Raw genomic sequence first — 27,096 nt, 5'->3', positions numbered from 1 at the left:
CTTCCTGAGTGTCTGCCCACAGCCACTGCAGCCAAGAAAGTACTTGGCGTGGCTGCTTTCACGCCTGCAGCCTCCCCTTGCCCTCCGGGCCTCAGTCTGCTCCTCAGTGACACAGGGATAACAGTTGCTTTCCGCTCAGCACCAGGTGGTCTGGCCCCCCGATTACTGATTTATTTTGTCAAGCCCCATGTGGGTGTCTGGGGACATGGAGAGGAGCCAAAGGCGGCCTCGGTCTTCCAGGCAGGAATTCATGGTAGAGGGTGTGAGTTTCTGAGCATGGATGTGTGAGCGTGAGCATGGGTTTACGTGTGCACGTGTGCATGTGAGCAAGTCAGCAAGTTTGTGATAGTGACACTGCACAGATTGCTGTTCTGGGGGTCATGCGGCGTGGGGCCTTGCTCATGGTTGGTACTAACATACTTCATGAGCGAATGAATGAATGAATGGAAACGAAGGTTTCCATTTGGCCTGATGGAGGGGGCAAGGGATCAGGAATTGTCCCAAACAGGAAGAGAATTGGGGCTGGACTTTGGAGGGGCAGGACTTGCCTCCCACCACTTGGAGGGTGGCAGGCTGGGGGGCCCCTTGGAGGCCGGTCCTGCCCCACGGAGCAGTGTGCAGAGGTCTGAGCTGGGGGAGAAGCCAGCCGGCTAGGCAGGCGGGTGGACTGCGTCTGGGTCACGGAGGGTCTCAGTGTCTGAGTCAGTGGTGCAGGAGACGGGAGCAGCAAGCCCCATCCGCACAAGTCCCCGGGTGGCTTGGTGCCCTGCGTGTACAACAGTGATGGCAGCCCCAGGGCCCTCGCAGGGCCAGGCAGGAGCTGTGTGGTCCATGAGCTGGCGCGCACGGACCCAGAGCTGCGACTCATCTGCTCTGTGTCTCAGGGCACACCTGGCTGAGTCACATCTGCTTTAAACCCAGGAAAGAAAACCCCAGACCTTTTAAAGCAGAACGTGATGATTTTTGTCATCCCTGCCTGCCTAGCCGCCTGGCCTGTCCTCTGGAGCCCTTGGGCTGTCCGCAATGGCCAGGGACCTGGTGAGCTGGCTCTGCACCATCCTGTCTGCGGGAAGGGCAGCCCTCAGGTGGCTGCGGGATCAGGGCTTGGAGTGCACCTCCCCCCACCCCCCAGTTTGTTAGGAAAGGCCCTTGTGAGGCTGTGTCATGGATTAAATTTACAGCATTCAGCACTTGCTCTGATTTCTCATTTCCTCCCCTCTCTAAACGGGGCTGATCAAATTAAGCCCTGTCAACAGCGTGAGCTGACAGGAGGCTGGTGCCATGTGGGGAATGTAGCGGGCGTGCCTTGGTGGCACGCTCCACGTCTCTGGGGAGCAGGGGACCCCCTTCCCTCCTCAGGGCCTATAGGCTGTGGCCTTTCAAGGCAGGAAGGATCATGGGAGAGGGATGTGTGGGGTCCACCAGGGCTAGTCGTTGTCCCCCCAGGACACCAGTCCCCCGGCTTCTGAACCCATCGAGCTCACACAAGAAGACAGACAGGACGAAACCCCATTGTCTGTGGGCCTGGATGATGTGCCTGGGCGGCAGGTGCCTCCATGTGCCATCTACCCTCCTGCGCCTCGCGTCCAAAAGGGGAGGTTCCCGGCAGTCCCCTCCTGTGCATCCTCCCGTGGAAGACAGAGAAAGGCCAGAAAAACAGAAGGGAAGGCAGGGCTTTCCTGACATGCCCTGGGAAAGAGGGCAGGGTGTTGGGGGCACTCTGGGCTCCCGCACCTGGCAGGACTTGGCAGGGGACTTGGCAAGAGGAGTCCCTCCCCTGTGGAGCTCTTGGGCTGAGCCAAGGTGTCCACCCTGCCGGTGTCCCCCGGCGCACTCCATGGACTGTCAGTCAAGATGCTGTTCTCTCAAGCCCCCCCCCCCCCCCGCACTATACCCCCTTGTGCGCCCGCATCAGTGGTGAGGGCCAGGGGATAGTCCCTAGTTACTCATGTCTGCTCCTTCAGCAGGCTCTGGACAGGGACAGACATGAGGAGCAGTGGTCAGTGGGCCATCTCTCCTGGTAGAAATCCTACCCCCTTCGACTTGCCCCGTATGGGATCTTTGGGATCTTCCGGTCCATTTCCTGTCTGCTCCACTGCCGGATTTTAACAAAGTGGACGGGGCCTGTGCACACGCACCTCCCAGGACACGCAATTGTGAGCAGAGTCTGTGTGAAGGGGAAGGGCACTGCCAGCCCCTGGGGCTGTGCAGGGCACCGATGTGCACAGTGGCCCTGAAACTGGACCCTCAGTGTCTCCCTCCTACCGTCCGGCATGTCATGTAGATCATTGGAAGTTCCAGCTCATAGCAAGACAGCAGTAATACAAGGCTCGAGGCCCACAGGGTGCTGAGTGGGGTGAAACACTCCCTTGCTTCTCCGGGTCCTTGTTAGAGTCCCACACCTCGGGGCTGAAAGTGGACAGGGTGAGGCACAACAGGGGCCTGTAGGCTCATGGTGGGCGTGGATCTGGGACGAGGTCCCCAGCTTGGTGGGGGTCCTCTGACCCTTAAAGCAGCCTGTTATCTACTGGCCCCAGTGCAGCTGGCTCTCAGTTACCCCATCTGAGGCCCGTGCAGTGGGCTGAGCTGGATTCTACAGTCAGACAACTTCCCTGCCGCCCCCTGCCACTGTGAGGCCGTGGGTTCGAGTGTGACCCTCTCAAGCGTGCTCCTCCATCTGCATCAGAGAGTCCCTTCTTGACCCACGGGGCAGCCGAGGAGAATAAATAGGGATGTCTATAAAGCCTGGTGCTCCATGTTGCTGATGCTATCTTCATTATCAGCAGTGGGGGCCTTTCCCCATCCTGTCGCTGATGAGGGTGTCTGGAGAATTCTTTCTCTTAAGAAGGTGGCTTGGTGGTACCACACGGCCCATCCTGCACAGCCACCCTGAGCTCTGGCATCAACTGGGAGAAGCCATGGATTTTGGCCCCATCCCTCCCATGTGATTGGGCTCCGGGTGGGGCCGGGAGGGGTGCGGGGAGTGGAGGGGGAGCAGGGGACCGTCCGTGGTCTGGGGGAGGGGGCCAGGGCAGGCAGCTGTGATTTTGTGCATCTCGATCGTGGCCTGGCCAGAGAGGGCCTCTGGCGGGGCTGGGCGGCATCCTACCCCTCCCGCATGCATGTCGGCACCGAGCCCTTCCTAAAGCACTGGGATCCCTCCCTGTGTCATTCTCACCCACTCTGCGTGACATGGGGCTCAGCACAGGAATCTGAGGTTGGCAGCTGAAGAGAAATGCCTTGGAACGTGGATTTGGAGAATCTGAAGACCAATGAGGAGCCAGTTCCTGGGGAGGCATGAGCTAGGGCCAAGGCAGAGGGGGCGGGGGCAGGTGCAGGGACCCTGAGGGTGAGGAGGGAGCGGACTTTGTGGGCTGGGGAGCAGGCCCTCCTCTTGGCTGGGGCTTGGGTGCACGCAGGTGCCATGGCCTGAGGTGGGGGTGCAGCTGGGGGTGCTCAGTCCTGGAATTCTGTGTGGGGTGCCTGAGGGCCTTCCCGGGAGTGATGCCCAGGAGGCTGCCGGATGCCCAGGAGGCTGCCGGATGTCCAAGTCCAGGACTCAGGAGCATGAAGGGAGCTGGTGATGGGATTTCCCTGCCTCTGACACGCTTGTACAAGATGTGCAGGGGGGGCGAGCTGCCAGGCCTGTGGCCCCCGACATTGGCCACCAGCATCCCACTTGTCAGTCTCCCACTTCCCCCACAGTGAAAACGGAATCCCAGGGAATCCTCCCTTCTGTTGGGACCTGTGGGTGTCTGTGTTTTGTTCTGAAGTTCACAGTAAATATTTTCATTAAGCGATCTGCCAGTCTCTCCATTGTATCCTGCCATCTGGCCGCCGCGTGCTGGGGAGCGGCAGTGAGGAGGTAACTCGGGGCTAGCTCCCCTTCCCTCGGCTGAGTGCCCACAGAGAGGACGTTCCATGCCCTGGAGACTACAGCCGGTCCCAGGGACCTGCCCGGCAGTGGCTGTGCACGGGAGCTCGCCAAGGCAGTAGGCTTTCAGCTCCCGGACCCCAGGGACCTGATTGCTGAAGGAGCCCTTGTGCACCCCTGGGGGGTAGATGGGCTTCAGGAGCTGTCAGGAGGGTAGTGCGGGGCGAGCAGGCCAGTGTGGAGGAGCCTAGGCCGTGTGGCTGGTGTGAGGTTACAGAGCTGGGAGGGGGGCGTTTGGGGCCGTCTGCATGAAGGCTGCAGACGGTGGGCCCCTCAAGCTGGGGCCTGCCGGTATTTGCAGCAGGAGACTGGGCTGGTGCTCTTGCTTTGGTCCTAGTGCTGCTGCAGGGAGTCTGGGAGGGGCTCAGGGCTCCTGGTCATTCGACATGGTCCTGCTGGCTTGGGCCCAACCTTGGTGGCCTCGACACCGCTGCCAAGGCCACTGTGGCATCTGGCAGGTCCTCTCACTGCCCAAGGACACATATCTGTGGGGGCCAAACCAGAGCTTGGCCCCTTTCTCTTGGCCACATACGTTAAATCCGCAGTGGACTTTCCCTGTCCCCACTCTGTCTGCACTGGGCTCCCTCCAAAAGGAGGAAGTGCAACAGAGTGGCACCATCCGATGCTAATCGTCTGAGGGCGTATGGCTACAAAATCAAACAACAGTGTCTAGCTTACTTTTGACAGTGCATGTGATTACACATGTGTGTGTAGGGAGGTGCATTTTAGGATTTTTGTGGCTACAAGAGACAGAAATCCAAATGAACCAACCCAGAGTTGGAAAGCCCAGGGATGGAACAGCTTCAGGCATGGCTGGATTCAGGACCTAAATGGTGTCACCTGTTCTCTTCATTTCTGCTTGGCATCAGGGTTCACTGGCTCGCCTGGGCCATCTGGGTGCTCCCGGGGTAGGGGCTCCATGGGTTTGGCTCCCCCTGAGCCATGTGACCTGGGAGTGGCAAGGGTGGTTCATCAAAGGGAAATCAAGGAGCAGTACCTAAAGGAGAAGCAGGCTGCTGTGTGGTACAACCCAGGTGGCTCTGTAATCTCCAGCTGGGCGGGTGGGTGCCAGGCGGGCCCGGATATTCCACGTCCACCGCCGAGGAGCCTCCGCTGCCCTATACCCTGGGAGGGCACATTCTGGGGACAGTCCCCGATGGAGAAGCCAAGAGAAATTTCTTTCCCCTTCTTCAGAGCTGCCATTTCTGACCTGAAACTCTGGAAAAGTAAGCAGGCCTGGGACTTGAGGCAATCTATGGACCTTCCAGCCCTTGTCTCTGAGAGTCCTAGCAGCTGCTACAGTTGCAGCCCTGATGAATGAGCACTGAGGGGCTGGCTCAGCCCCAGGGGGGGGCCCCCCATGCCTCCCCTCCACCTCGAGCCATAAAAAAGACACTGGATGGGCTGCGCCTGCCGGCATTGCAAAAAATTAATTCCAATTTGGTCACAAAGTTATAAAGGGCTGGGATGAAATAATCCTAATGAGCTTCTTTTAATAAAGCTCACCAGTGGGGCCCTGTGCTGATGGCCCCCTCGGGGCTGAGCTGCTTTCTGCTTCCCAGAGCCTTAAAGAGCCTGCCTGCCTCCAAGCAGGCCTTTTGCTGTGTCCTGATTATGCTTCTACATAAACACATTTTATCTTAATGATCATCTTTAGGGGAATTTGCAGTCATGGAGGGCTTGTCTCAAGGTTGTTAACAAATGGAGGGGATGACTTTCCTCCCGATGACCTCCCCTGGGTGGGGGTGCCAGCATGCTCCTCGGGGCTCCAGGCTGATGGTGCCCAGGACTGTGGTCCCCTGGGCCAGGCCTGCCACTCATGCTGGGGCCTGGTGTTTGCAGCAGGAGGGCTAGGCTGGTGCTCTGGCCTTGGTCTAGCTCTGTTAAGTGTCATTCTCCTCTTGTTTGGAACTCTGCCAACAGTCCTGCTCATCGGGATTTGAGCTTTGGGGACTCATGAGCACTGGGGAAGGGAGAGATATTGGATCTCATCCACGTGCCTGATGGGTGGGCAGCAGCAGGTCCCCCCAGTGAGCATGCCCACCCACCTGCATGCTGCGAGAGGCCAGGGCAATTCTGGCGGGGGGGACCTGGAACTCACACTGGCCTTGGCCTTGGAGTCTAGAGGCTGCCCAGCATTGAGATCATAAAAAAGCATTTAGCTGAATTTTCTTCTAGCACTTTTGGGACTTCATTTTCATCATCCCGGGCTACCAATCCACCTGGAATTTGTTTTTGCTTATCATCTGAGGCCAGGATTTGCTCTTTTCCTCCATCTATGACCAGGTGTCCCAACATCATTAAAAAAAAAGAAACCACCTCTCTGCACAACGGGCTTGCTCCATCTCCTTCCCCTTTTGCGGGGAGCGACCATTCTAAGGTGATCCAAGGGGACCCTTCAGTCATTGTATATTTTTGCCAAATCAGGGTTGCTCCTTGCTTGAGCATGGATGTGTCTAACTGGTCCAAATGGCCCTGCATTGTACATCTAGCTGTTTCTTACTTTCTGCACTTGGCACTCTGTTTCCAAGACCCCTCTATCGTGTACGTGGATGTCAAACTTCTGACCTCCACGTAGCACTGTGTGGGGTGCACCTGCCGCATTCTGCGCCTCCTCATGCCCTCTGACGACAGCCCCCTTGCCTCTGACTCTCCAAAACCTTCCCAAGCAATGGTGCCATTGTTTCCTTAAGGACCTGTGCAGGCATGCCCATCTGCACGCCTTGTCCAGGGCAGTGAAAAATGGGTGCTCCAAGGAGGGGCCTGGGATATCCTGTAGCTACCCTGTGTCTTTATGTCATAGACAAGAGCGAAATTACTGGCCACCAGGGGCTCTTACGCACAACTGGCTGAATGGTACCAGAATGTCCATGCCTGCTCCACCCCCACCAGTTACCAACCCCGGGTTTCAAGCTGCTACCTTATCATTTACTAATTTTGTTTACTATTTTATTTTTTGATGGGCTACTTACAGTTTGCATATAAATGAATATCAAGAGTGATTAATATTACAGCGGAGGGCAAGCACACACCAGCTGTGCAAGGAGAGGGCAGCACTGTCCCCGCTGGACAAAGGGTCCAGGAGGAGGTGAGGAGAACAGTCTCCGGTCGTGGTCTGACTTCTCCTTCTGTGGGAGTTGACAAGGCCCCTTCTGGGGAAGTTTCAAGCAAGGTCACGAGTGAGTCTTGGGAAACACGGGGCTCTTCACACTTGGGCACTTAGCAAGACTGAGGTGTGGACCAGGCATCGGACATGTGGCAGAAGTACGGCCAGAGGGAAGGGGCTGCCTCCCGTTCTCAGGGAAATGCTGAGAACTTCTATGGGGGATATGGGTGCCCTCAGCAGAGCATCAGGGGAGAGACCCTCGAGGGCACATGGTCAAGACAAGCCAAGTCCTGATGAGAATCTGGGCCAAGCCGTCCTGGGTGTTCTGTCCTTGGTTTAAGAGGAAGTCCCGATGGAAGTGGGGGGGTCTTCGTGATGCCCGGCTGTCTCTGGAGTCACCCCGCTGCAGGATGGCTCAGCTCCCTCCACATCTGCTGCAGAGCTGCCGTCCTGGGAGCGCTCCATCATCCTCCAAGGGAGTCCCTCCCCATCTCTTGTGTTGGGTCTCCCTGTTTCCCGTCTTGCACTTCTGTGAAGGAGTGCATCTTTCAGTAGCTTCTTGAGAAGGGGTGTCGGACAGATAAAACTTTAGAGAACTTACACATCTGGAAATGTCTTTATTCCACTTTCTTGATGGAGAATTTGGGTATAGGATTCTAGTTGAGTCTTGCTTCAGACTTCCAAAGACTTTGCTCCGTTGTTTTCCTCTTTGAATTTGGGGAAGTCTGAAGCCATTCGGATTCCCGTGCTCTTTTCATCCCTCTGTAACTGCCTCCCTGGGTTACCTCCAATTCTCTGTGACTGTGTGCAGAATCTTCTCTGTGTTCTGGAATACCATGACGCTCTGCCACGGTGCGGGTCTCCTTTCATCTACGGTGCTGGGTACTAGCTGGGCCCTTACACCTCCCTGTTGTGAGAAGTTTTCTTGATTTATTTCATGACTTCTTTCCCTCTCTGTTTTCCCTTTTCTGTCTTTATGAAGCTTCTGTTGTATGGATGATACACCTCCAGTCTGGTCCTCTACTTTCCTTGACTTTTTTCCCTGATTATTCAAGTCTCTTTGTCTCATTGTTTTACTGGCCGGGGGATTTCTCAACTTTATCTTCCCAGTCCTTCCACCAAGTTTATCATTTCTGCTGAAATGGTTTTAATCTCAAAGTACCCTTTCTATTGTTCGCATCCTATCCTTGTTTAATGGATGTAATATCTTCTCCTAGCTCTCTTCTCAGAGGTTACTGATGGTAGATTTCCCCCCACCTTCCTGTATGGTCTCTTTTTCCTCCACTTTCCTCCTGTTGAGTTGTTTGCTGCGTCTTGGCCTCCATCTGCCACGTCTGGGGCTTCCCCGGGAGAGCTGGTGATCCCTGGCTGTCCGTTTACGTGTGAGGTTGGGCAACAGAAGTGAGTGGGAGCCTGATGCATGTAGGCACGGTCAACCATGGACTGCGATACTACCTTTTGGTCTTTGGTAGACCAGATTCCCTAGAGAAGACCCCTCCCAATGTCCTGTTTTGGGGGGAAAGGCCTGACCTCCAGCATTCTGGGGGCGAATTATGGGAGGGGGCTAGTGCCTCAGCATTGATTTAGTCTTCCTGGTTTTAGTTTGGTGCCTCTGCTCTCAACCATACCTGGTGCCTGCAGCCCAGAGACCTTTTCCACCTTTCCGAGAGAGAACGAGCTTCCAGACCAATGCCAGTGTTAGTTATCAGGGCTGTTTCTGGGGCACAGTGTGTGGGCGGGGGATTTGGCATCAGCCACCAACTAGTCCTGCTTATTTCAATCCGCCCTTCACTCCCACTTCCAGAAGTGCTTGGTGCCTGTGTTGGATTTTAGGATACAGACTGGGAGAGTCTCTTGGTTCTCCTCATTGCCAGCTTGGGATTCAACTTTCTCAGATATACGAAGTCCATTACTGTGAGACCATCTGCTTTCCAGCCTCCAACAGTTCTGTTAGATTTTCCTCAGCTGCTCTCCTTATCCTTGTAGCCTTGTGATTAAAAAAAAAAAAAAATCACTTTACCAAAGTTGTAATGGGGTTCCAATAAGGAGCTAAATTAGATGCATGTTTTCAATCTCTCCTCTTACCCAGAAGTCCCTCCTATGCTTGGATCTGTGTTGGGATTTTGTATTCCGTACCATTTCTTAAAAAGATTTTTATTTATTTATCTGAGAGGGAGAGAATGAGCACGAGTGGGGAGGAGGGGCACAGGGAGAGGGAGAAGCAGGCTTCCCGCTGAGCAGGGAGCGCGACACAGGACCCGGGGATCATGACCTTTAGCCGAAGGCAGAGACGCTCAACGGACTGAGCCACCCAGGCGCCCCATGTATTCAGTACCATTGATCTCTCTCTTCTGACTCCAGTGTCACTATGTACTAACTAATGTTTTGTAATATTAAACATGTTAACATATTAAACATACAAACAATGTAAACATATTTTGTAATATGTTCATTCATTTGAAAGGTAAGTACCTCCCCGTTACTATTATTTTTCCAGATCTTTAAGATTTTTCTGGCTATTCCCCCATATATAGTCTTCCAGTTACATCTTAGTGTTACGTTGTTGGGTTTTCATAATTCCTTGATGGAGATCGTGTTGAATCTGTAGATTGATTTGGAGGAGAATCACCTTGGTTATTTTGTTGGGTTTTCGTAATTCTTTGATGGGGATTGTGTTAAATTTGTACACGGATTTGGAGGAGACTCTACTTGCCTTCCAGGATCCCATTGTTGTGTCTCTGTTTATTGAGGTCTCCCTTTGTACTTTTGGAGACTTGTAGACTGTGTCATAATATTCTTTGTGTGGTCTTCATACATTCATTCTTTTTGCTCATTCCTGGATATTTCCTGGGGTTTATTGCTATAATTGATAAACCCTTTTCCCCATTCTGTTTCCTAGCTAGAAAGAAAGCTATTGGGCCTTTGCATACCTATTGTGCATCAGATGAGAAGCATCTCTTCCCTGTGGGTTTGGTAAAAACTCTCCTATAAAACCTTCTAGGCTTTTCTTTGGCTACTTTCTCTATTTTTTTCCTAAGGTTTATTCCGGTTTCCTAAACTGAGCCAGCGATTAGAATTTCTATCCTTCGTGTAGTCTAGGCTTATTAAGACTGTATCTTTAATTTCTGGTGTTTGGGGTTTGAGGGCATTTCCTCTTCTTGTTTTCTCTGATTTTATCTTGTGGTGCTGACCATGGACTTGATTTTTGAGTTTTCTTGCTTGTCCTAATACATAGTCACACTTGGGACTTGTCCCGTGTGCGCTTGGAAAGGGCACGTTTTCGGGTTGCTGGGCTTAAGCACTAGACCGTCTCAGTCATGCAGATCCCCGACAGCCCTACCTCATGTTTAATCTAATTCATCTATTGGTTTCTGGAATAAATATATAAAAATGCACACCGAACTGCAGTTTGTCTCTTTTTCCTTAGGAAACAGGTTGAAGCTTTGTTAGGTTCATAAAGTTTCCTGTCTTTGATATCTTCTTAAGGCGTTGTTGATCGGTTTATCCCATTAATGCCTCGGATTATATGTTATCTCATAAATATCGTCAGGCCTGCTTTTTTGTTATTGTTATTGTTGGCAATTACATGGTATCCCTCTCGTTGCCCACTTTGTGTTAACTCCCCCTGGGTCATTTTATCTTAGCTTTGTCGTGTGTAAGTAAGTAACGGCTGGGTTTTGCACCAGCCCCTCTGCCCGTCCCCTCACTTTTGCTCCTGCCGCCCCTGCCCCGTCTGGCCTCCCTGGCCCTACTGCACCTACCTCTCCTGCAGGCCCCGCTGCGGGGCGCTGCCCTCCCTCCCACTGCCTCTCTGCCCTGGCTCCTTGCCCTCCCAGCCCTGCTGTGCCTTGTCGGGCACTTGGGAAACTGAGGCACACACAAGACCCCATGGTCCCTGTCTTCCGGGGGGGGGGGACTCTCTCCGAGGCCCAAGCAGATTCACAGATGAGATTAGAACCACAAGTGGTGGGGTGTTTTATGAAGGAAGAAAACAAGGTGCTTGTCAAGGGGACATTGGGGGAGGGGAGAGCCTAGTTTAATGAGGATGAAATATGCCTCGTTCCCCTGAGGAGGTGACATTTCAGTTGACACCTGAAGGATGAGAGGGGGCAGGTCCAGTGAGAAGTGAGGGGATGATGATTCCGTGGGTAGGGGGCAGCAGTCTTCCCTTGTCACTGCGAAGTTTCTTCTCAAGGCTCTGTGTGCCCCATCCCTCCGGAGACATGCAGCCAGCTCTGGGGGGGAGGCCGATGGGACCACGCGTGTCCCTGAGGCCGGTGCAGGGGGGCTGCAGACCTCCTTCCCTCCGGGCCTTTGGAGGGGCTCCCTCTGGGCCTGGTGGGGACTGCTAACTTTGGGGAGCAGCAGGAAGGGTGGCCCAGGTCAAGAGGTCAGTGTGGCACAGTCCTGGCTGTGGGATTTGCAAACACACAGGTGCCCTTGAACCTACAAAATCCGTGCCTCCCGCACAAGGCTCCTGAGGCCTTTGCAGAGTCAGGACCCGGTGGGCTCTCTTCTCCAGGCTAAACGTTTATGTTTCTACCAGTTTCCGTTTCCCAGCCCATCCCTCAGGGCTGGTGAAGGGTGGGGATGGCTCTGGGGCTTGTTACCAACGTGGGATCCCAGGGCCGAGGCTGGGCCCCAGCTCCTCCTTGGCTGTGTGTCTTGTCTAAGTCACTTAATCTTTCTGCTCCTGGGGCTCCTTGATGCTAAAATGGGGACAGAAATGAGGGCAGTGAGGAGGCTTCTCCTCATGGTTGGGATCAGATGGTTGCTGGGGTGGCAGAGGTTTGTCCCTGAGGCCAGCCCCTGCTGCGGGGCTTGGTGCAGGCAGCACCCTGTGCTCCAAGGCCTTTGGATGAGCTTGGCCGCTGTGACCCACTGATTCCCCTGGAGGACAGGTGCTCTGGGATTCCCTGGATCCAATTCTCTTTCCCCTTATCCTATCCTTTCCTTGATTCTCTGAGGCATCTTGCTTGTTGATCCCCTTTGGAGACTGGAAAACTGGGGACAGCTCTTGGAAGCGTCTTGCCTTGTCATCCTCTGCCTGAGACATGAGCAACACAAAGCCCCAGCTGCCATGCGAAGGGTCCCTCCAGCACAGGGCATGCTGGGAACTAAAATCCCTGTTATCACCCATTGGAAAGATGGGGTCCCGCCACAGACGTCTTCAGTCTGGGGGGCCCCGGCCTGCAGGGATCCAGTCTTCTGTCTCTCATGGATCAGCCACCCGTGGGGACCAGCAGCTTCTCGTGGGGGAGGCTGTGTACAGAGGGCAATGGGAGCTAGGGCAGTGCTGGCCTCCTGCCTCAGCAGGAGATGGGCAGGGCTGACGGCTTGTTATCCTGGCCTGAACCAATAATGAGGGATGGAGCAAAGGGCGGAGTGAGCTCTGTGTCACTGTGGCTTAGCACATGGGCTGCAGGCATGCAGGAGCTCCAGGGGGAGCAGGGGAGAGTGGCAAAGAGCCCACCCCCCTGACCTTGAGGGACTGAGAGGAGCAGAGACCCTCAGGCCAGGTGAGCAAGCCAGTGCACACAGACAGGCCCAGAAGGCCAGCCTTGGTGTCAGGGAACTCCTAAGCAGCTGACACAGGACTAGACAGGAGCCGGAGCTCCCTGCAGCAGGACTTGGGGTGAGGGACAGGCCTGCGAGGACCAGGGTGTGGTCGGGGTCTCTGCCTGACCTGGGCTCCAGGACCGAGCCCGCTGTCGGGGAATGGAAGAGATAGCCAAGATTGACACGGTGGAAGGAACGTTAGCCTGGCTGCTTGTGCGGCCCTGGGCCTGGGGGCTTGGCAGACCCCGCTAGTTACGGGGCTGCTCCCATGTCCTGCCAGGCCTGAGCAGGACTGAGGCTTCCAGGGGCTGGACTGAAGGGCAGGGCTACCACCTGCCCCTCTCCTCATCTGCACTTTGACCTTGGGGCATCCCTACAGGGCTTGGGTCTTGGGGGAAGGTGTTCTAGAACATCATGTCCAAGTCACGCCCCCATATCATCATGATTAAAGTAACAACTAGAACAGGAATAATTATGCTTGGGGTGAAATTGTCATTTCTGTCGCATCTTTAGAAGACGTTGCTGTTTTTAATGGACCTGTAACATAAATTGAGCCAAACACTGTGCTTGCTCGGCAAGAAGCAGCTACAGGATGCGTCCCAGCCAGCTCTGGCGTGGTGGCAGCCCCTTCACCCCCCCACCCCACAGGGAGCATTGGGAGGGGGGCACTGCGCGGCAGCTCCCAGGGCTAGGGTCAGGGGCGCACTCTGACGCCTTCAGGGGCCAGGAGGGCAGCAAGGGCAGCAGGCCAGGTGGCCTGGGGACGCGGACCCCGTGTGTCGTGCCAATCCACAGCCTGGTGTTACCTGCCTGTCACCTTCCCTCAACCCCGTGACCCCATGTCCTGATTCTTCAAGAGAAGATGGCTATTCTAGATTGTGTTTAACATAAGCTCTCCTGGTTTTGAAGTACTGTCAACCAAATACGATATTTTTAAAACACTGCGTGGCCCTAACACGTGTCTCTGTGGTCTGGTTTTGCCCCGGGGACCACCCATCAGTGACCCCTGGCTTTGACAGGGGCAGAGGGAAACGTCTAGCCTCTTCCCCAGGGAAGGAATTTTTTTTTTTTTTTAGTGGAAATTACCATTTTTCTGCTTCCCAAGGTGGTTCTGAAGGTGAGCTGTCCCTGCTTGTTGGAAATGCAAAGAAATAAATGTGTAAAAATAGAGTAGCAATTCCTCAAATCCCCTGTCAGGTTTAAGTAGCTGGTGTCTCCTCTGGGAGCGGCATGGCTGGCCCTGAATCATCGTCAGGCAGTCCAGCAGAATGAGCAGCTCTGCACGGGTGCTGTCTGCCCGCCTGCCCTCCCGGCACCCCCCTCCCCCGCCCCTGGAGGGGCCCCGTGCGTGTGCGTGTCAGCGCGCCCCGGTGAGGCGGCAGGGCCGGGGCAGGGGGCACAAGGACCCCCAGGTAGTACCGGAATACAAGCATCCGCTCAGCCCTGGCCCAACTTAGTCGTTCGTTCTTTCAGAGGCCCCTGCCCCCCGCTTCTGTTTCATCTCTTTCGCCCCCCCACTTTCCCTCCTAGGTGCCTGTCCCATGGCTAGGTGGCAGCCCTGTGCCTCAAACCTAACAGTACAGAGGAGAGAGCTCCTGGCTGAGAGTCAGTTCCATTAGTCTTTCTGTCTCTAAAGTAGGGGCAGTTGTGCACACCACAGAGGCCCGTTTGTCAGGCCTGGCTGCGGAGGCCGGTGCACAGGGCTGAGTGGTGGGCCAGGACTGGAGGGCAGACTGCCTCACCTGCCTTTGAGCTGCCACGCTGCCTTCAGAGGCCCTGTTCTGCCTCCAGCATCTTCCGTGTGCCACTGGGACACGGAGTTCCTGCTGCCGTCTGCAGGAGGCAGCAGACGAGAGGCTTCGGGGACAAGTGAGAATTATTCTGGAAGACGCTTTGTAGAGCGGTGGTGCTGCAGGGGGCATCGACCCCACCTCCAGCTGGGGTCTGGACTGGACACCACACCCTAGGTGGGTGATGGCACAAAGACCTGAGATCTTAGGCCCTTGCCAGGGCAGGTGTCTGGGAATGCCAAGGAGAAGCAGGAGCCCGGGGTCAGGGCCCCAGCACAGACATGGAGACCAGTAGGGACGTAGAGGGCTTCCAGAAGGCTTTGGCCCTGGGACTTAGCAGGCAGTGTGATCTGGGGCTGCTAGCAGTGACAAAGGCCAGCCCGGGCAGTTCAGCTGCCACCCTGAGAGGTGGGGCCAGGGAAGGGCTGTGAGCCTGAGTTCTGGTCCGGGGTGGGCTCCAGGCCCGGTGGGTGGAGGTGGGGGGGGGAAGGAGAAGAGAGCCGAGGCAGACACCACAGCTGTGCAGACAGCAAGATGACTTTCTGGGACCTTCCGCTGAGGCCCCTTGGGCCCCCTCCCACACCCCAGGCAGACTGTGAGGGAGCTGTCACCAGAGGGCCCTGGTCCCCTGCACAGTTCAGTCAGGCAACCACCCATCTCTCTGGCTTGTGGCCAGGGGTAGACACGGTTCACCTGGAGAGGGGCACCTATGGGAGGTCTCGACCCTGGAGGGGGGCAGGTAGGCCTGGCCCACAGATGAGGGGCCTTGCTTCAGTGGAGGAAAGTTCTAGAAGGGGAGCTGCCTAGGGAGACACCGTGGGACACACACTACCAGGGCTGGGCTTCGGTCTCCCTGGTTATAATGTGGTAGCCCTACCGGGGAGACTAGCCCTGTGGCACCTGGGCAGCTCTTCTCGGGTGTTCGAGTGTGTAAATGGGTGAAAAGAGCTGGCGCTGGCCATGCCCGCTCCTGGCGGCACGCTCTCAGCCTCTCCATTCATCGCGGGGTGCCAGGCCCGGGCTCGGTGATGGCTGTGGACTTGGTTTGCATGTTTCTGGGTCTGAGCCCACTTGGCATGCACTCTGCCCTCACAGAATCTCAGTTCGTTCTGTAAAATGGGGACTGTGCGGGTACTGTGTGAGTTTTCACCAAGATGATGGCCAAGGCTGGTGCCAAGTTGCACCCACGTGGGGTTTTGCCCTGTTCGGATGTCCCTGGTGAGCCTGGGCTGCCACTTCAGACTGTGTCCTCTGTCCTTCCAGGGGCCCTGCCAGGCAGCCTGGATAACCTCAGCCGTGCCCTGGGTGTCCTGGAGGAGAGTGTCAATGGCTCGAGGCGCAGGGCGCGAAGGCATGCCACTGACGGCGACTACAACATCGAGGTCCTGCTGGGCGTGGACGACTCTGTGGTCCAGTTCCACGGGAAGGAGCACGTGCAAAAGTACCTGCTCACGCTCATGAACATTGTAAGTGGGAGCCGGTGGCAGGGCTGGAGCGGTGGGGCTGACAGAGAGGTAACCAAGTCCATGGGCAAGGCCCCCCAGGGCTCCGGTGGGGAGGTGGGTCAGGGGCAAGAGGATGCAAATGAGCTGATGGCTGGGCCGAGAGACACCCGCCTGCCTGTCCTCCTTCCTCTCTGCCGGTCTTAGGTGAGTCATCGACCTTCCAGAACTCTGCCCTCTCGTCCGCAGAGTGGGGCCAAAGTCCGGTAGGTTTGCAGAGTGTGTTCTGTTTTGGAGAATGTTGTCACACTTAATCTTAGCTCATTTTTGAAAAGTACCTTTAATGTAATAATAATAAAATGTCCTCCTACCGTCATGAGTGACTATGTGCCAGGCCCATGCTGGGCATTTACTACACATCATTGTAGGCAGTCTTCACACTAACTCCACGAGCCTGGTAATTTAAAATCTTGCCCGCCTTGAAAACGTGCGCTCTTCCCCAAGCATTACACTGCCTTCCAGTCCAGCCGAGGGTCCTGCCGAAGGAGAACTGTTTCCTATAGTCACACCAACTCTCCTGACACCAGATGTGTGAGTTTTCTGCACCAAGCACTTCCAACTCTTAACTACTCGGGGTTAGCACAGACCCCACGGGGCAAGACTGGCCCCACTTTGGACGCCCTTCACAAATCCTGGCTTGTCACCTGTACGATCTGAGTGGAAGACCCCAACCAACCATAAATCAAGGATTCTCATGACCCCCTCCTCAGGTTCACATGTTTGCCGGCACAGTTCACAGAACTCAGGAAAACCCTCCTTACTACCACTGGTTTATTCTAAAGGATGCAAGTCCAGAACAGTCAAAAGGCAGGGATGCCTGGGGCAAGGCAGGTGGGAGGGGGTTGAGAGCTTCCCTGCCCTCTCTGGGCGCACCAGCCTCCCAGCACCTCGGTGTGCTCACCCCGCTGGAAGCTTGCAGAACTCCATGGTTTAGGGGTTTTGTGGAGTTTTTATTGGCCGTGGGTGATTGAACTCAATCCCCAGCTCCTCTTTCTCCCTAGACGCCCCCGGAGTGGGGGCAGGGGGCAGTGCTGGAAGTTCCAACCTTCCGATCACCCGATGGGTTCCTCTGGCAGCTGGACCCCCATCCTGAGCCCAGCAAGAGTCACCTCATCAGCATAAACTCAGGTATGGGTGAAGGGCTGCTCCTGTCACCCCTGTCCCTCGGACATTACAGGGTTTAGGAGGTCTGTGTCAGGAACAGGTGTTGGGGGGAGGCAGAGACCAGTATGTGTTTATAATTACTACATCACACGTGACTTGACTCCTGGCCGCACCGTTACCTGGTGGGGAGGGTCTCTGTGTCACATATACCTCATGCTGCATGAGCCAGGAGGAGGAAGTCTTGAACTTTCTCTTGGTTTTGCCAGTTAACTTCAGTTTATTCATGTACACCCTTAGGCTCCGACTGTACCCCAACTTTGGATAATAGGATGGTTTGGTTAGCTTCTTGAAAAGCCTGAGAAATGCAAACAGTCTTAAATTGAAACACGTTTTATCATAGCAAAAAAAAAAAAAAGGATTTTAGGAGATAAATTGGAGGAGCTGAGGAAAAGTAGTAGTTGGGTCAAGTCTTTTTTCCCTGTGGCATCCAGCAAGCGTTTATTGGACGCATGCTTGTCCCAGGGCATGGCAGCCAGCCAGGGGTTCAGGGAGAAGGGGGGATGTCTTCCCCTCTAACTGCCCCTGTAACCTGCGCTCCGCCTCCCAGTGTGCTGGGGGAGATGAGGCGCTCCGCTTGAGCATACGTTGCCCTGACAATTAATACCCCGTAAGGCTGGCTCTCTGTCCTCATTCAGGGCCGTGTACACCTCGGAGACAGTCCCGGGGGCTGATGGCAGTCACACCCCCTTTGGTGGTCCTGGGGAGGAGGGAGATTGAGGAACTGTGAGTACATGAGAAAGGATGACCTCCCAGAGCAACGCTGTCAGCAGAACCTTCTGCAGTGCTGGAGATGCTCACAATTCTGTGCTGCACGATGCAACAGCCACTAGCCAGCCCTTGAGCACTTAAAATGTGGCTGACGTGAAGGGAGAACCGAATTTTCATCTCCTTTTATTCTCAATAGAATTTTAAAATTTTAATTAAACGTTTTTTTGACTGTGGTAAAATACATGTAAAATCGATCACCTTCTCCATTTTCAAGCGTACCGTTCTGCGGCATGAACTACGTTCCCACTGCCATGCAAACCATGACCACCGTCCATCCCCGAAGTTTTTCATCTTGCAGAGCAGAAACTGTCCCCATTAAACCCTAACCCCCACCATCGCCTCCTCCGGCCCCCCGACAACCACCATTCTGCTTTCTGTCTCTGTGATGGCGACCACCCTAGGTACATCATATCAGAGGACTGTCTATCTCTGCGACCGGCTCATTTCACTTAGTGTAATGTCCTCAAGGTCCAGCCCTGTCGTGGCATGTGCCAGAATGTCCTTGTCTTTAGAGCTGAAGAATAGCCCATTGTGTGCCTCTGCCACGTTGCGTTTCTTTGTTCCCCTGTCAAGGCACTGGAGCGGTTCCCACTTCTTGGTTATTGTGAATAATGTGGCTGTGCACACAGGTGTACAAATATCTCTTCATGTCCCTGCCCTCAGTTCTTTGGGTATACACCCAGGAGTGGGACTTCAGGATTCTAGGGCAGCTCTATTTTTTATTTTTTGAGGAACCCCCATACTGCTTTCCACAGCGGCTGTACCATTTTACGTCCCAACAGGGCCTGAGGTTTCAGTTTCTCCACATCCTCACCAACATTTGTTATTTTTGATAGTAGCCATTCAGTGGGTGACTGAATTTCTTTGTAATTAAGTTACATTTGGATTTAGATCACCATCGTGGCCAGTGGCTCCCGTCTTGTGGCCTTGAGACCCTAGGGTGCTGGCTCACTTGGAGCTGCAGCCGGAGCCCTGAGTGGCCCTGGAAGGCCTGGCCAGGACAGGTCTCCCTCCCTCTGGAAGTACACAGCTGGTTATGGGGCTTCCCAGCCCAGGGCCAAGCCAGCAACGTGGAAGACAGATGTGGCGGCAGCTGGCCCAGACTGCGCTCCAAGTGAGGCATTTGGTCAGCTGTGAGGTCATCCAGGGCCAGGGTGGAAACACTTTCTGCTTCTGAGGCTTGGGGACCAGCCCTGGATGGACATAGCCTGTCCCCTGAGGAAGACCACAAAGGCCCTGGGAGGAAGGTCTGGTGGGGGTTCTTGCAACTCTCTTGGGCAACTCGCAGCTAGGCTGGTTTCCCTCATTGCTCAGGGTGATTCTGTCTGTAGGGCTCCCTTCGCTGTCTCCTGGTGACAGAGTCTGGGCTGGGATGTGTGGGTCCTGGTGTGACATAGACATTTCAGGTTCCTTGGATATCCACGTGCTCCCCTCCCTTGCTCCTAATCTGGGGCTGTGTGGCTAGTTTTATCTAATGGCCTTTGTGTAAGGAAGTGATGTGTGTCACCTCTTGGCCAGGACAGTTAAGAGCCAATGTGTCCCTTCCCTCTTTTCTTTCCCTAACATAGTGATCTTGGGAGCCATACGTCCCAGTAGGCGCAGGTACAGAATGGGGCAGGATCATTCAGCCTGCCTTGGACTGTGATGTGTATAAGGAAACACATACCAGCTTTATTGTGTTAAGCTCCTGATGGGGTGGAGACTTTGTTATGCAGCATAGCTCATCCTGTGCTGACTAATACACCTGGCACCTGACCAGAGTCAGCAAATGTTGGGCATCTTCTATATGTCAGGCAAGGGCTATAGCCGTGAGCAAGACAGGACATAGCCATAGCTTGTATTCTGGTGAGGGACACAGACAGTATTCAAGTGAAAAGCAAAAGAGATAATTGCAGATAAATACAATGAAAGAGATAAAATAGTGAGGTGGACAAGGGCTGGGAAAGGTGGGCCACTTTATACAGGTGGTTGGCGAGGACATGCACAGAAAGTAACATTGGAGCTAAGACTTGACTGATAGTGGATGACTGTGGGAAGGGTCAGGATAGAGAGTTCAGAGGAAACAGGTGGTGCAAAGGCCCTGAGGCAAGAATGAGGTCAGCACATTTGAAAGTGTGAGAAAGGGCTCATGTGGGGAACAAAGGGCCCAGGTAGGAAGGGAAGTTACCAGGGAGCAGGGCCAGTCACTGGATGTGGAGAGGGACTTGGATGTGATCTTAAGGGCAGTGGGAAATTGCCAGAGGTGCCACTTCCTTCCTGTATTTACGGGCAAGACATTTTATTCCCTTTTTTTTTCATAGGGAAATGGGAGTTAATCAATCTGTTCTTCTTTCCATCTCGGACTCTCTGGAAGGTGAGAAGAGTTGGAAATATTTGCTGAGCCTCACAAGGGCCACTTGGGTGCAGAGAAGGTCTCATGGCATTCAGACTATCCCCACCACTCAACCCATTACAGTACCTCCTGCCAGGTCCCATTTCCTTCTTTTCCTCCCTAAATCTAGAAAAATAACATTCTTTGTTTATTAAAAGATACTGTATCTAACACAGACAACATATTATTTATGATGGAAAATCAGAATATATTACTGTAGGTATGTGAGTATTTTCTCCTACTATCTAATTTTAATGGTGGCATCATATCAAATCGCATAGCACACATAGCACATCACTTTTTATGTAATTGATTATTGATATGACATATTCATGTAACAGAAGTAATTTCTCTACTAGAGGTCAGATCAGCCACTGAGCTGTAATGAACATCCTTACAGCTAAATCTATCACTTGTCCTTTACTGTTTCCTTAAACTGCATCCCTAAAAGTGCAGTGCCTGGTCAACAGGTATGTGCATTCTAAAGCTTTCTATGCCAGAATGTTCTCTGTTAGGGTTTCACCTCTTCACACTCCATTAAGCAAATGCCTGTCTCCCCTCCTCCTCATACCGCTGAATCCTTTTCAGCTATGGTAATTTGAAAGCCATAGCTGGGATATGCTTTTTGTCGTTAAGTTGTATTTATTTGATGGTAATGAGGTTGTAGCTGTAAAAAAAACATATATATATACTTAAAAACAGCAATCATCTTCCATGTTTAGGATGGGCCTATCCATGTCCTTTATTCTATTGGGATATTAGTTTCTTTCTTGTTAATTTGAAGAATCTTTATATTAGGATAGACTAACTTTTTTGTTTGTCATGTGGGTGGGAAATATTCTCCATAGTTTGGTTCTTTGCCCTTTATTTTGTTTGGGGGCAGTTTGCAGTGGTTTACATTTTTGTGTGTAGTGGTGTCCTGAGATCTTTCTCTCCTCAGCTTTTCCCTTGGGTGCTGTGTTTGGTACTTCATGTCCTCCCCCAGAAGTTAATCTTCTGGAGTTTCACTCCAGTTACCCTGGCAGACTCCCATGGCTTGTCAGCAGCATCATTTCCCAAACCCGTGGCCTTGCTCTGACCACCTGGCCTTTTTTGCTGTGTTCAGCCACAGCAGCCCCATACTCAGAATGTCTTCTATTATCAAATGCCTGCGGCCCAGGGTAAATTGAAGATATGGGCCGTGGTCATTGGCCCACAAACTCGGGAACATGAGCCCTGCACTGAGACCCCCGCAGCCCAGCCTGACCATCCCCAGAAACCTGATGTGGCCTGTGTATCCTGCTTCAGGGCCCCATTCTCCAAGGCCCTTCTTCATCCTCTGCTTATCCAGAGGCTCAGCCCAAAGCTATACCCACTCTCGGCTTTCTGCTGAGAGGAAGAAGTCTGTGCAGAAGAGGGCGCTGGGGCCTTCTGAGCACTGGGGCCAGGCTGTGGGCAGTGGCCTCATCCTCTGGGGCCCTCACACTGGTTTTTAGCTCTCGGGTGCCAGAGCCTCAAAGGCCCAGGGATCCTTAGCGTAGTCAGAGAGGCTGGGAAGCCCATCCGAGAGCCTCTGTTCACTGCTCAAGGGTGAAAGGGTCTCCCCTTCCAGCGCTAGGAGGGCTATGAAGGCAGAACTAAGAGCTGTGGCCAGCTATGTGGCCTGTCTAGCCGCACTGGCTCCTTCAGGCCCCCATTCCTGCATCACTGCTGGGCCTGGGCTCCCTGCTTCAATGTGGCTCTCCACAGCTGGCCTCCCTCTGCTGTCATCCCATTCCTGCTTCTGTTCCTCCCTGCCTTCAACCCTGGCTCATGCTGTGGCCTCCACTGGACCCAGCCCTGGGAAGGAGGAGCCTCCCTCTGCCCAGGACTCCCCTCGTCCACAGACTCTCTCAGTGCACTGGGACCTGCTGTTCCATTTGACCCTTTCTCCTTAGAAACGTGCTCCCTGCTGTGTCTGGTGCTCCTAGCCTGGGCTTCGGACAACACGCCTGAACACACCTGCTGGGTATATTGGGGCATCACCACATTTTCCCAGACCTGCTCTGCCAGACCCTGAGCTAGTCTCTGCTTCCAAACTCGGTGCGGTGGCCATGTGTGCCTGGAAGCCCCAGCAACCGTACTAGGATGCAGCCTCCATGTTCGTGGCCCCTCCAGTTACCTTGCAGGCACAGGTGGTGGCTATTCTCCTGGCTCAGGTGACAAATACCTTGGGGAGGACTAGAGCCCTGATTAAAGGGACATGCTCACACATGCATTTTGAAAAGTACAATTTGTGCCAAGACTTCAAGAAATCTACAACCTGGGCCCCAAACCAATGCTGCTTATGGGGCTTATAGTCTTCAGCTGAAGCACTAACTAATCTTGCTCTTCTCTCAGAAACCAGAGGCCTTGGTGTGTTGCTTGGGATCTCAGTATCCACAAAGACCTAGAACTGCCTAGGGAGCTGCCGGCCCCATTGCCCTCCTTGCAGGTGTGAGGCAGACTGTCGCGGTGGGTGATGGCCTGCCCCGGAAGGTGGCCCGTGGTCCTCTCTTTGCCTCTGGGAAAGTCCTCCAGAAGCCACAGACACCACTGAGGCCGCCACAGTCTGCCCCGGAAGTGCCACTCTTTTTGGATGGCAAACATTTTAAATCAACAATTTTATATGAAACCAGCCTTGGGCATATTACTGAGTTAAAGCAAGATGCACAGAACTTTTCAAGATAAACAGAGATTCTAAAGTAAGATTGCCAAAACTATTGCCCAAGGGCCAAATCTGGCCCATCATCCTTTTTTTTAAATGCAGTTTGGGGATATAGCCACATCCACTCATTTATGGATTGTCTGTGGCTGCTTTTGTGCCATCACAGCGCTGAACATAGTCACTCCCTGGTGCTTAAGAAGTATTTGTTACCCGGCTCTAAAGAAATCCACAGGCTTTGAGCTCATCTTGCGTTGTGGCCCCAGTGCTCTAGAGTTTGCATTCGCATCCCACTGCATCAGTGCACTGGCTGTCCCTACGTGCTTGGTAAAGAATGAGGACCAGCTTTGGAGTCAGAAGTAGCTACATCCTAAGCCTAGCTTTTGTCTGCCCTGCAAAGTTCCTGCCTCGTCCTGCACTTGGTTTCTTCATCTTTACACTGTCCGCACACTCTGAGAACCCATAAAGGCTTGCACGGTCCCCAGGGGTTGAGGTTCCCCTCACCCTTTTCAGACCGTCAGTCCTCTGCAGCTGGAGCAGCCCTTTCCTGCAGGCCACCGTCGGGGACCTCGCCCCTGAGCTGAGCTCCACCCTCTCCCTGCTCAGACCTCCGTCCACCCGCACCCCCACCCTAGCCTTGCCAGCTCAGTGGACCTGTGAGGCTACTTTGGGGATTCTTTCAAAAGCAATTAAATGAGCTGATCCTAATAGTCATTTTAAAACAGCAGAGTAGGAAGAGCAGATTTCTAGGCAGACAGAGCTGTCTCTCCCAGCTCTGTTAACTGCTTGTGTTCCAGAAGAATTCCTGAGCCCCCACATTATCTCTTCTGCGGAGGGCAGACACACTCCTTAGGCCTACAGAGAATTGTGCTTCACAGAGGCTTCTGTGCTTTCAGGGTAGAGGCCATACCCTTTGACCCTCCGCCCCAAGCATGGAGACAAGCCTCTGTACAGTATGTTCTTAAACAAGTTTTGTTGAATGAATGATTTCTGTCTGTGCCAGGATTCTGATATTTTTCCTCTTTTCTTTTCTAATTTAATCCAGAAATTGGCCTGGGTTTACCAAAGCCCTGCCAGGGTTTGCAAATAATCAGAGGCATAGAGGCTCCATTTCTCACCAACTTCCAAGAATGTTGGGGCCGTGTGGTGATGGTGGGGAAGGCAGTGGCAGGGCCGGAATGTTTTCTGCTGGTCCCCCGGGGGAACGGGGAGGGGGACAGTGTCATCTCATGAACTGGCCCTGGAATTGCAGACTAGCCAGGGTGAAGGCGCTGCCCCCAGTCCCCGTTCACATGTCTCTGGCTCTGGTTCCTGGGAAAGAGAAAACCATCTCTGGAACCGGACGCTGAAACTGGCTTCCCGTAAGTTGAAGGGAAGTGAGCAGGGTTCTCCGGCAAGCGGGGGACACGTTTGGGGTTGGGCCTGGCCGGAGCACGGGGTGGGAGAACGGGGAGCAGAAGTTCCCATCGTGGCACGGCAGCTCCCCCGAGCCCCGGGCTGTGCTGGCACCATGGGCTATAGCGGGGCCTCCTCACGCATGTCCCACTGGCCTGAGAACACGTCCCTGTGAGCTGCCGGGAGATGCAGCAGTATGTATCTGAGGCCCAATAGAATGCTTGAGACAGGGCCACACTCTCCTATGCTGACGGGAGCCAGGCTGGAGGCATAGGCCCAGGTGAAGGAGGCCATGGGCAGTAGGGAGTGGTGGGGACTGGGGCGCCAGGAGAGGCCACGCCCCCAGAGATCCCCTCCCGGGTCCTGCTCCCTTGTGGTCACAGAAGAAGAAGCAGATCCACTGTTGCCAGCTCTTTTTTTTTTTTTTTTTTTCACGAGAAGCTGGAAATCCAAGTTTTATGAGAAATCTAATTATTTTTCAATGTCAGCAACAAATTGAAATTAAGACCTCACATTGCACGAGTGAATCAGAACATGACCGCAGGACAAGTCTGGCCGGTCAGCTGGTGGATGATTCCTTCTGGCCTAGAAGAAAGGAGGCGACTGCCTGCCCTGCTGTGTCCTGTGATGGGGGATAATTAATGCCACCTCCCGGGGCTGGCGTGAGCGTGAGTCGAGTTAAACACCAGGAAAGTGCTTCACAGCATGCCAGGCCTGCGGAGAGCATCCTGCTGATGTGAGCCATTCCTGGCTACGTGTTTGTGCATTGGGTGCTCTCTGAACCCCTGTCCTAAGTCGGGCCCCATTCTGGGCACTGGGGTACAGAAGTGAGCTGTCATGTCCCCGTGCTTAGAGAGTTTGGAACGTGGGAGGGGTGGGAAGCAAGGAAAGGAAGAGTAATGACACCCTGGTTAATGCAAGTGCTGATTGTGCAAATAGAGGGCATTCTGGGGTCACAGGGGAGAGTGTCTCAGATGAGGGCCACTTGAGCTGCCCCAGGGCAGAGGCAGGGGTCAACGAGGAGAGGAACCTGGTGCATGCAGGTGTTGCTGAAGATGATAGAATGGCATGTGCAAAGGCCCAGTGGCATTGCCGCATCACATCACATGAGGTTGGGCCCCGCTGGGGTGTAGGTGCTGGAGTGAGGCAGGAGATGACGTTGGCAAAGCCTTTTGTGTCAGGCTGAGGGGCACCAAAGGGGGTTGATGCCTGGGGTCCCCTGCCGTACTGTACAGGGGAGTGATGAGTTTGGTTTGGGGTCTCTTTGAGAGTGTGGGGCTTATGCCTTCTGTTATCAGAAACGCCTCCCCCCACAGCCTGAGGAGACCGAGGTTTTATGCCTGGCAGCCTCGTGGGAGGAGGCACTCAGCTGACGTCTCCACGTTGTCCCAGTGGCCCCCCTGAGTCCCCTCTCCTGGATAAGCTCACCGAGGCTCGGAGGGGTTGGGTGGTACAGCCAGGGCATGGCGGATGGCATTCATGTGCATGGGAGAGGACAGGCCCTCCCTGGGGACCTGGCCCAGGTGCCTGTCCCTTCCCTGCTGTTGTGGCCTGAAGAGCACGCGCTCCCGGATCCTTGAGGAAGAGTCAAGACACGTTCTCACCTCGGCTGTCGGATCTCCCAGCAGCGTTTGACATCACTTGCCCTTGCCCCAGACCATTTTCCCTCGACCTCTGTGCCTCTCCTGGTTTTCCCCCTGGCTTTTCCATCTGTTGTGCCTTCCTGTTCTAAGATTTGCTCGTTCACTCCTTCTTCCATCCAGTGGATGTTTACAGAACACCTGGTTGTGCCAGACTCAGCTGTAGGTGCTGGAATGTGAGGAAGCCCCAGAGGGGGCAGGGAGGGCGGTCCTGCCTGCTCACATTCCAGTGGGGGTGGGGTGGACGGTAGAACGGTAGACACGTGCCCCCTTGCAGTGATGATGATGTAGGTGGAGAAAGTTCCAATGTGGAGGGGGGTCCCCATGGTGCCTCTTCTTCCTGAAGCCTGTGGCACTCCACCCCACCCCACTCCACCCCCAGGATTCTCCCCGACCTCCCTCCCCTCTCCAGGAGGCTGCCTGACAGCTGACGTGGAAATCTCGGAGCAGCTTGCCCTTGGCCTCCCTGGGGGAGCTGACGGTTGTCAACGCGGGAGTTAGAGTCCCCGCGGACAAGGAGGCCCAGGCATCGTCACTCCTCGGAAAAAGCCAGAGGCAGCTGCGGACCTCGTCTGTGCAGACCCCAGCAAGGAGGTGACAGCTGAGCTGGAAAAGCAGACCGTGTGGCACCACACCGGGCTCCCGGTGTGGGCCAGCCTGGGCTGTCGCTGCCAGTCTGCTCCCTGGGTGCCAAGTTCCCGTGGAATGATCCTGGGGGGCCCTGCCCCCCCGCCAGAGGGACGCTTGGTGGCGGGTCTCGGGAGGATTAGGAGTTCGTAGAAAGGTGTCACACATTTAACGTCAATTTCAGGGGGTCTGCTTACCTCATTTGCATGTTCAGCACCTAGCAAAGGGCCCAGCACATAGTAGGTGTTGAGTAAACACCTTTTGAATAAATGAGTGAGTGAGTGAATTCTCCTAAAGTGACTATGGTACCACAGACTCCCATAAAAAGTAGACTCTGCTTGTCCATGGAAAAGTTGTCCCTGTAGGCTTAGTGTCCTTGTCCCTTCTACCTTACGGCCAAAGCTTTTTCTCCACCATAGATGCTAGAAGCTTGCATCATCAGCTCGTAGGGACACGTGGCTTTAATTTCAGATTTGCCAAATCACGCTCTCGAAAGCCTTTGCCCCAGCTCCCACTTATGCTTCAGTGGGTGAGTTTCTCAATGTCTCTGAGCCTCAGTTTCCCCACTGGTAAAACAG

The 27,096-nt window shown here is 54.2% G+C and overlaps 1 protein-coding gene across 1 annotated transcript in view; it reads left to right on the top strand.

Moving 5' to 3' along the window:
- Positions 1–27,096, top strand: part of ADAMTS2 (ADAM metallopeptidase with thrombospondin type 1 motif 2) — a 221,796-nt gene that overhangs the window by 118,549 nt on the left and 76,151 nt on the right. The window contains exon 4 of the mRNA XM_027604731.2: positions 15,653–15,855. Within this exon, the coding sequence (XP_027460532.1) occupies positions 15,653–15,855 (203 nt within the window). The remainder of the gene's footprint in view (positions 1–15,652; positions 15,856–27,096) is intronic.

The sequence above is a fragment of the Zalophus californianus genome, chromosome 5 (assembly GCF_009762305.2).
Source record: "Zalophus californianus isolate mZalCal1 chromosome 5, mZalCal1.pri.v2, whole genome shotgun sequence".
NCBI classification, from domain to species: domain Eukaryota; kingdom Metazoa; phylum Chordata; class Mammalia; order Carnivora; family Otariidae; genus Zalophus; species Zalophus californianus.
This window is presented reverse-complemented; position numbering and strand designations above follow the sequence as displayed.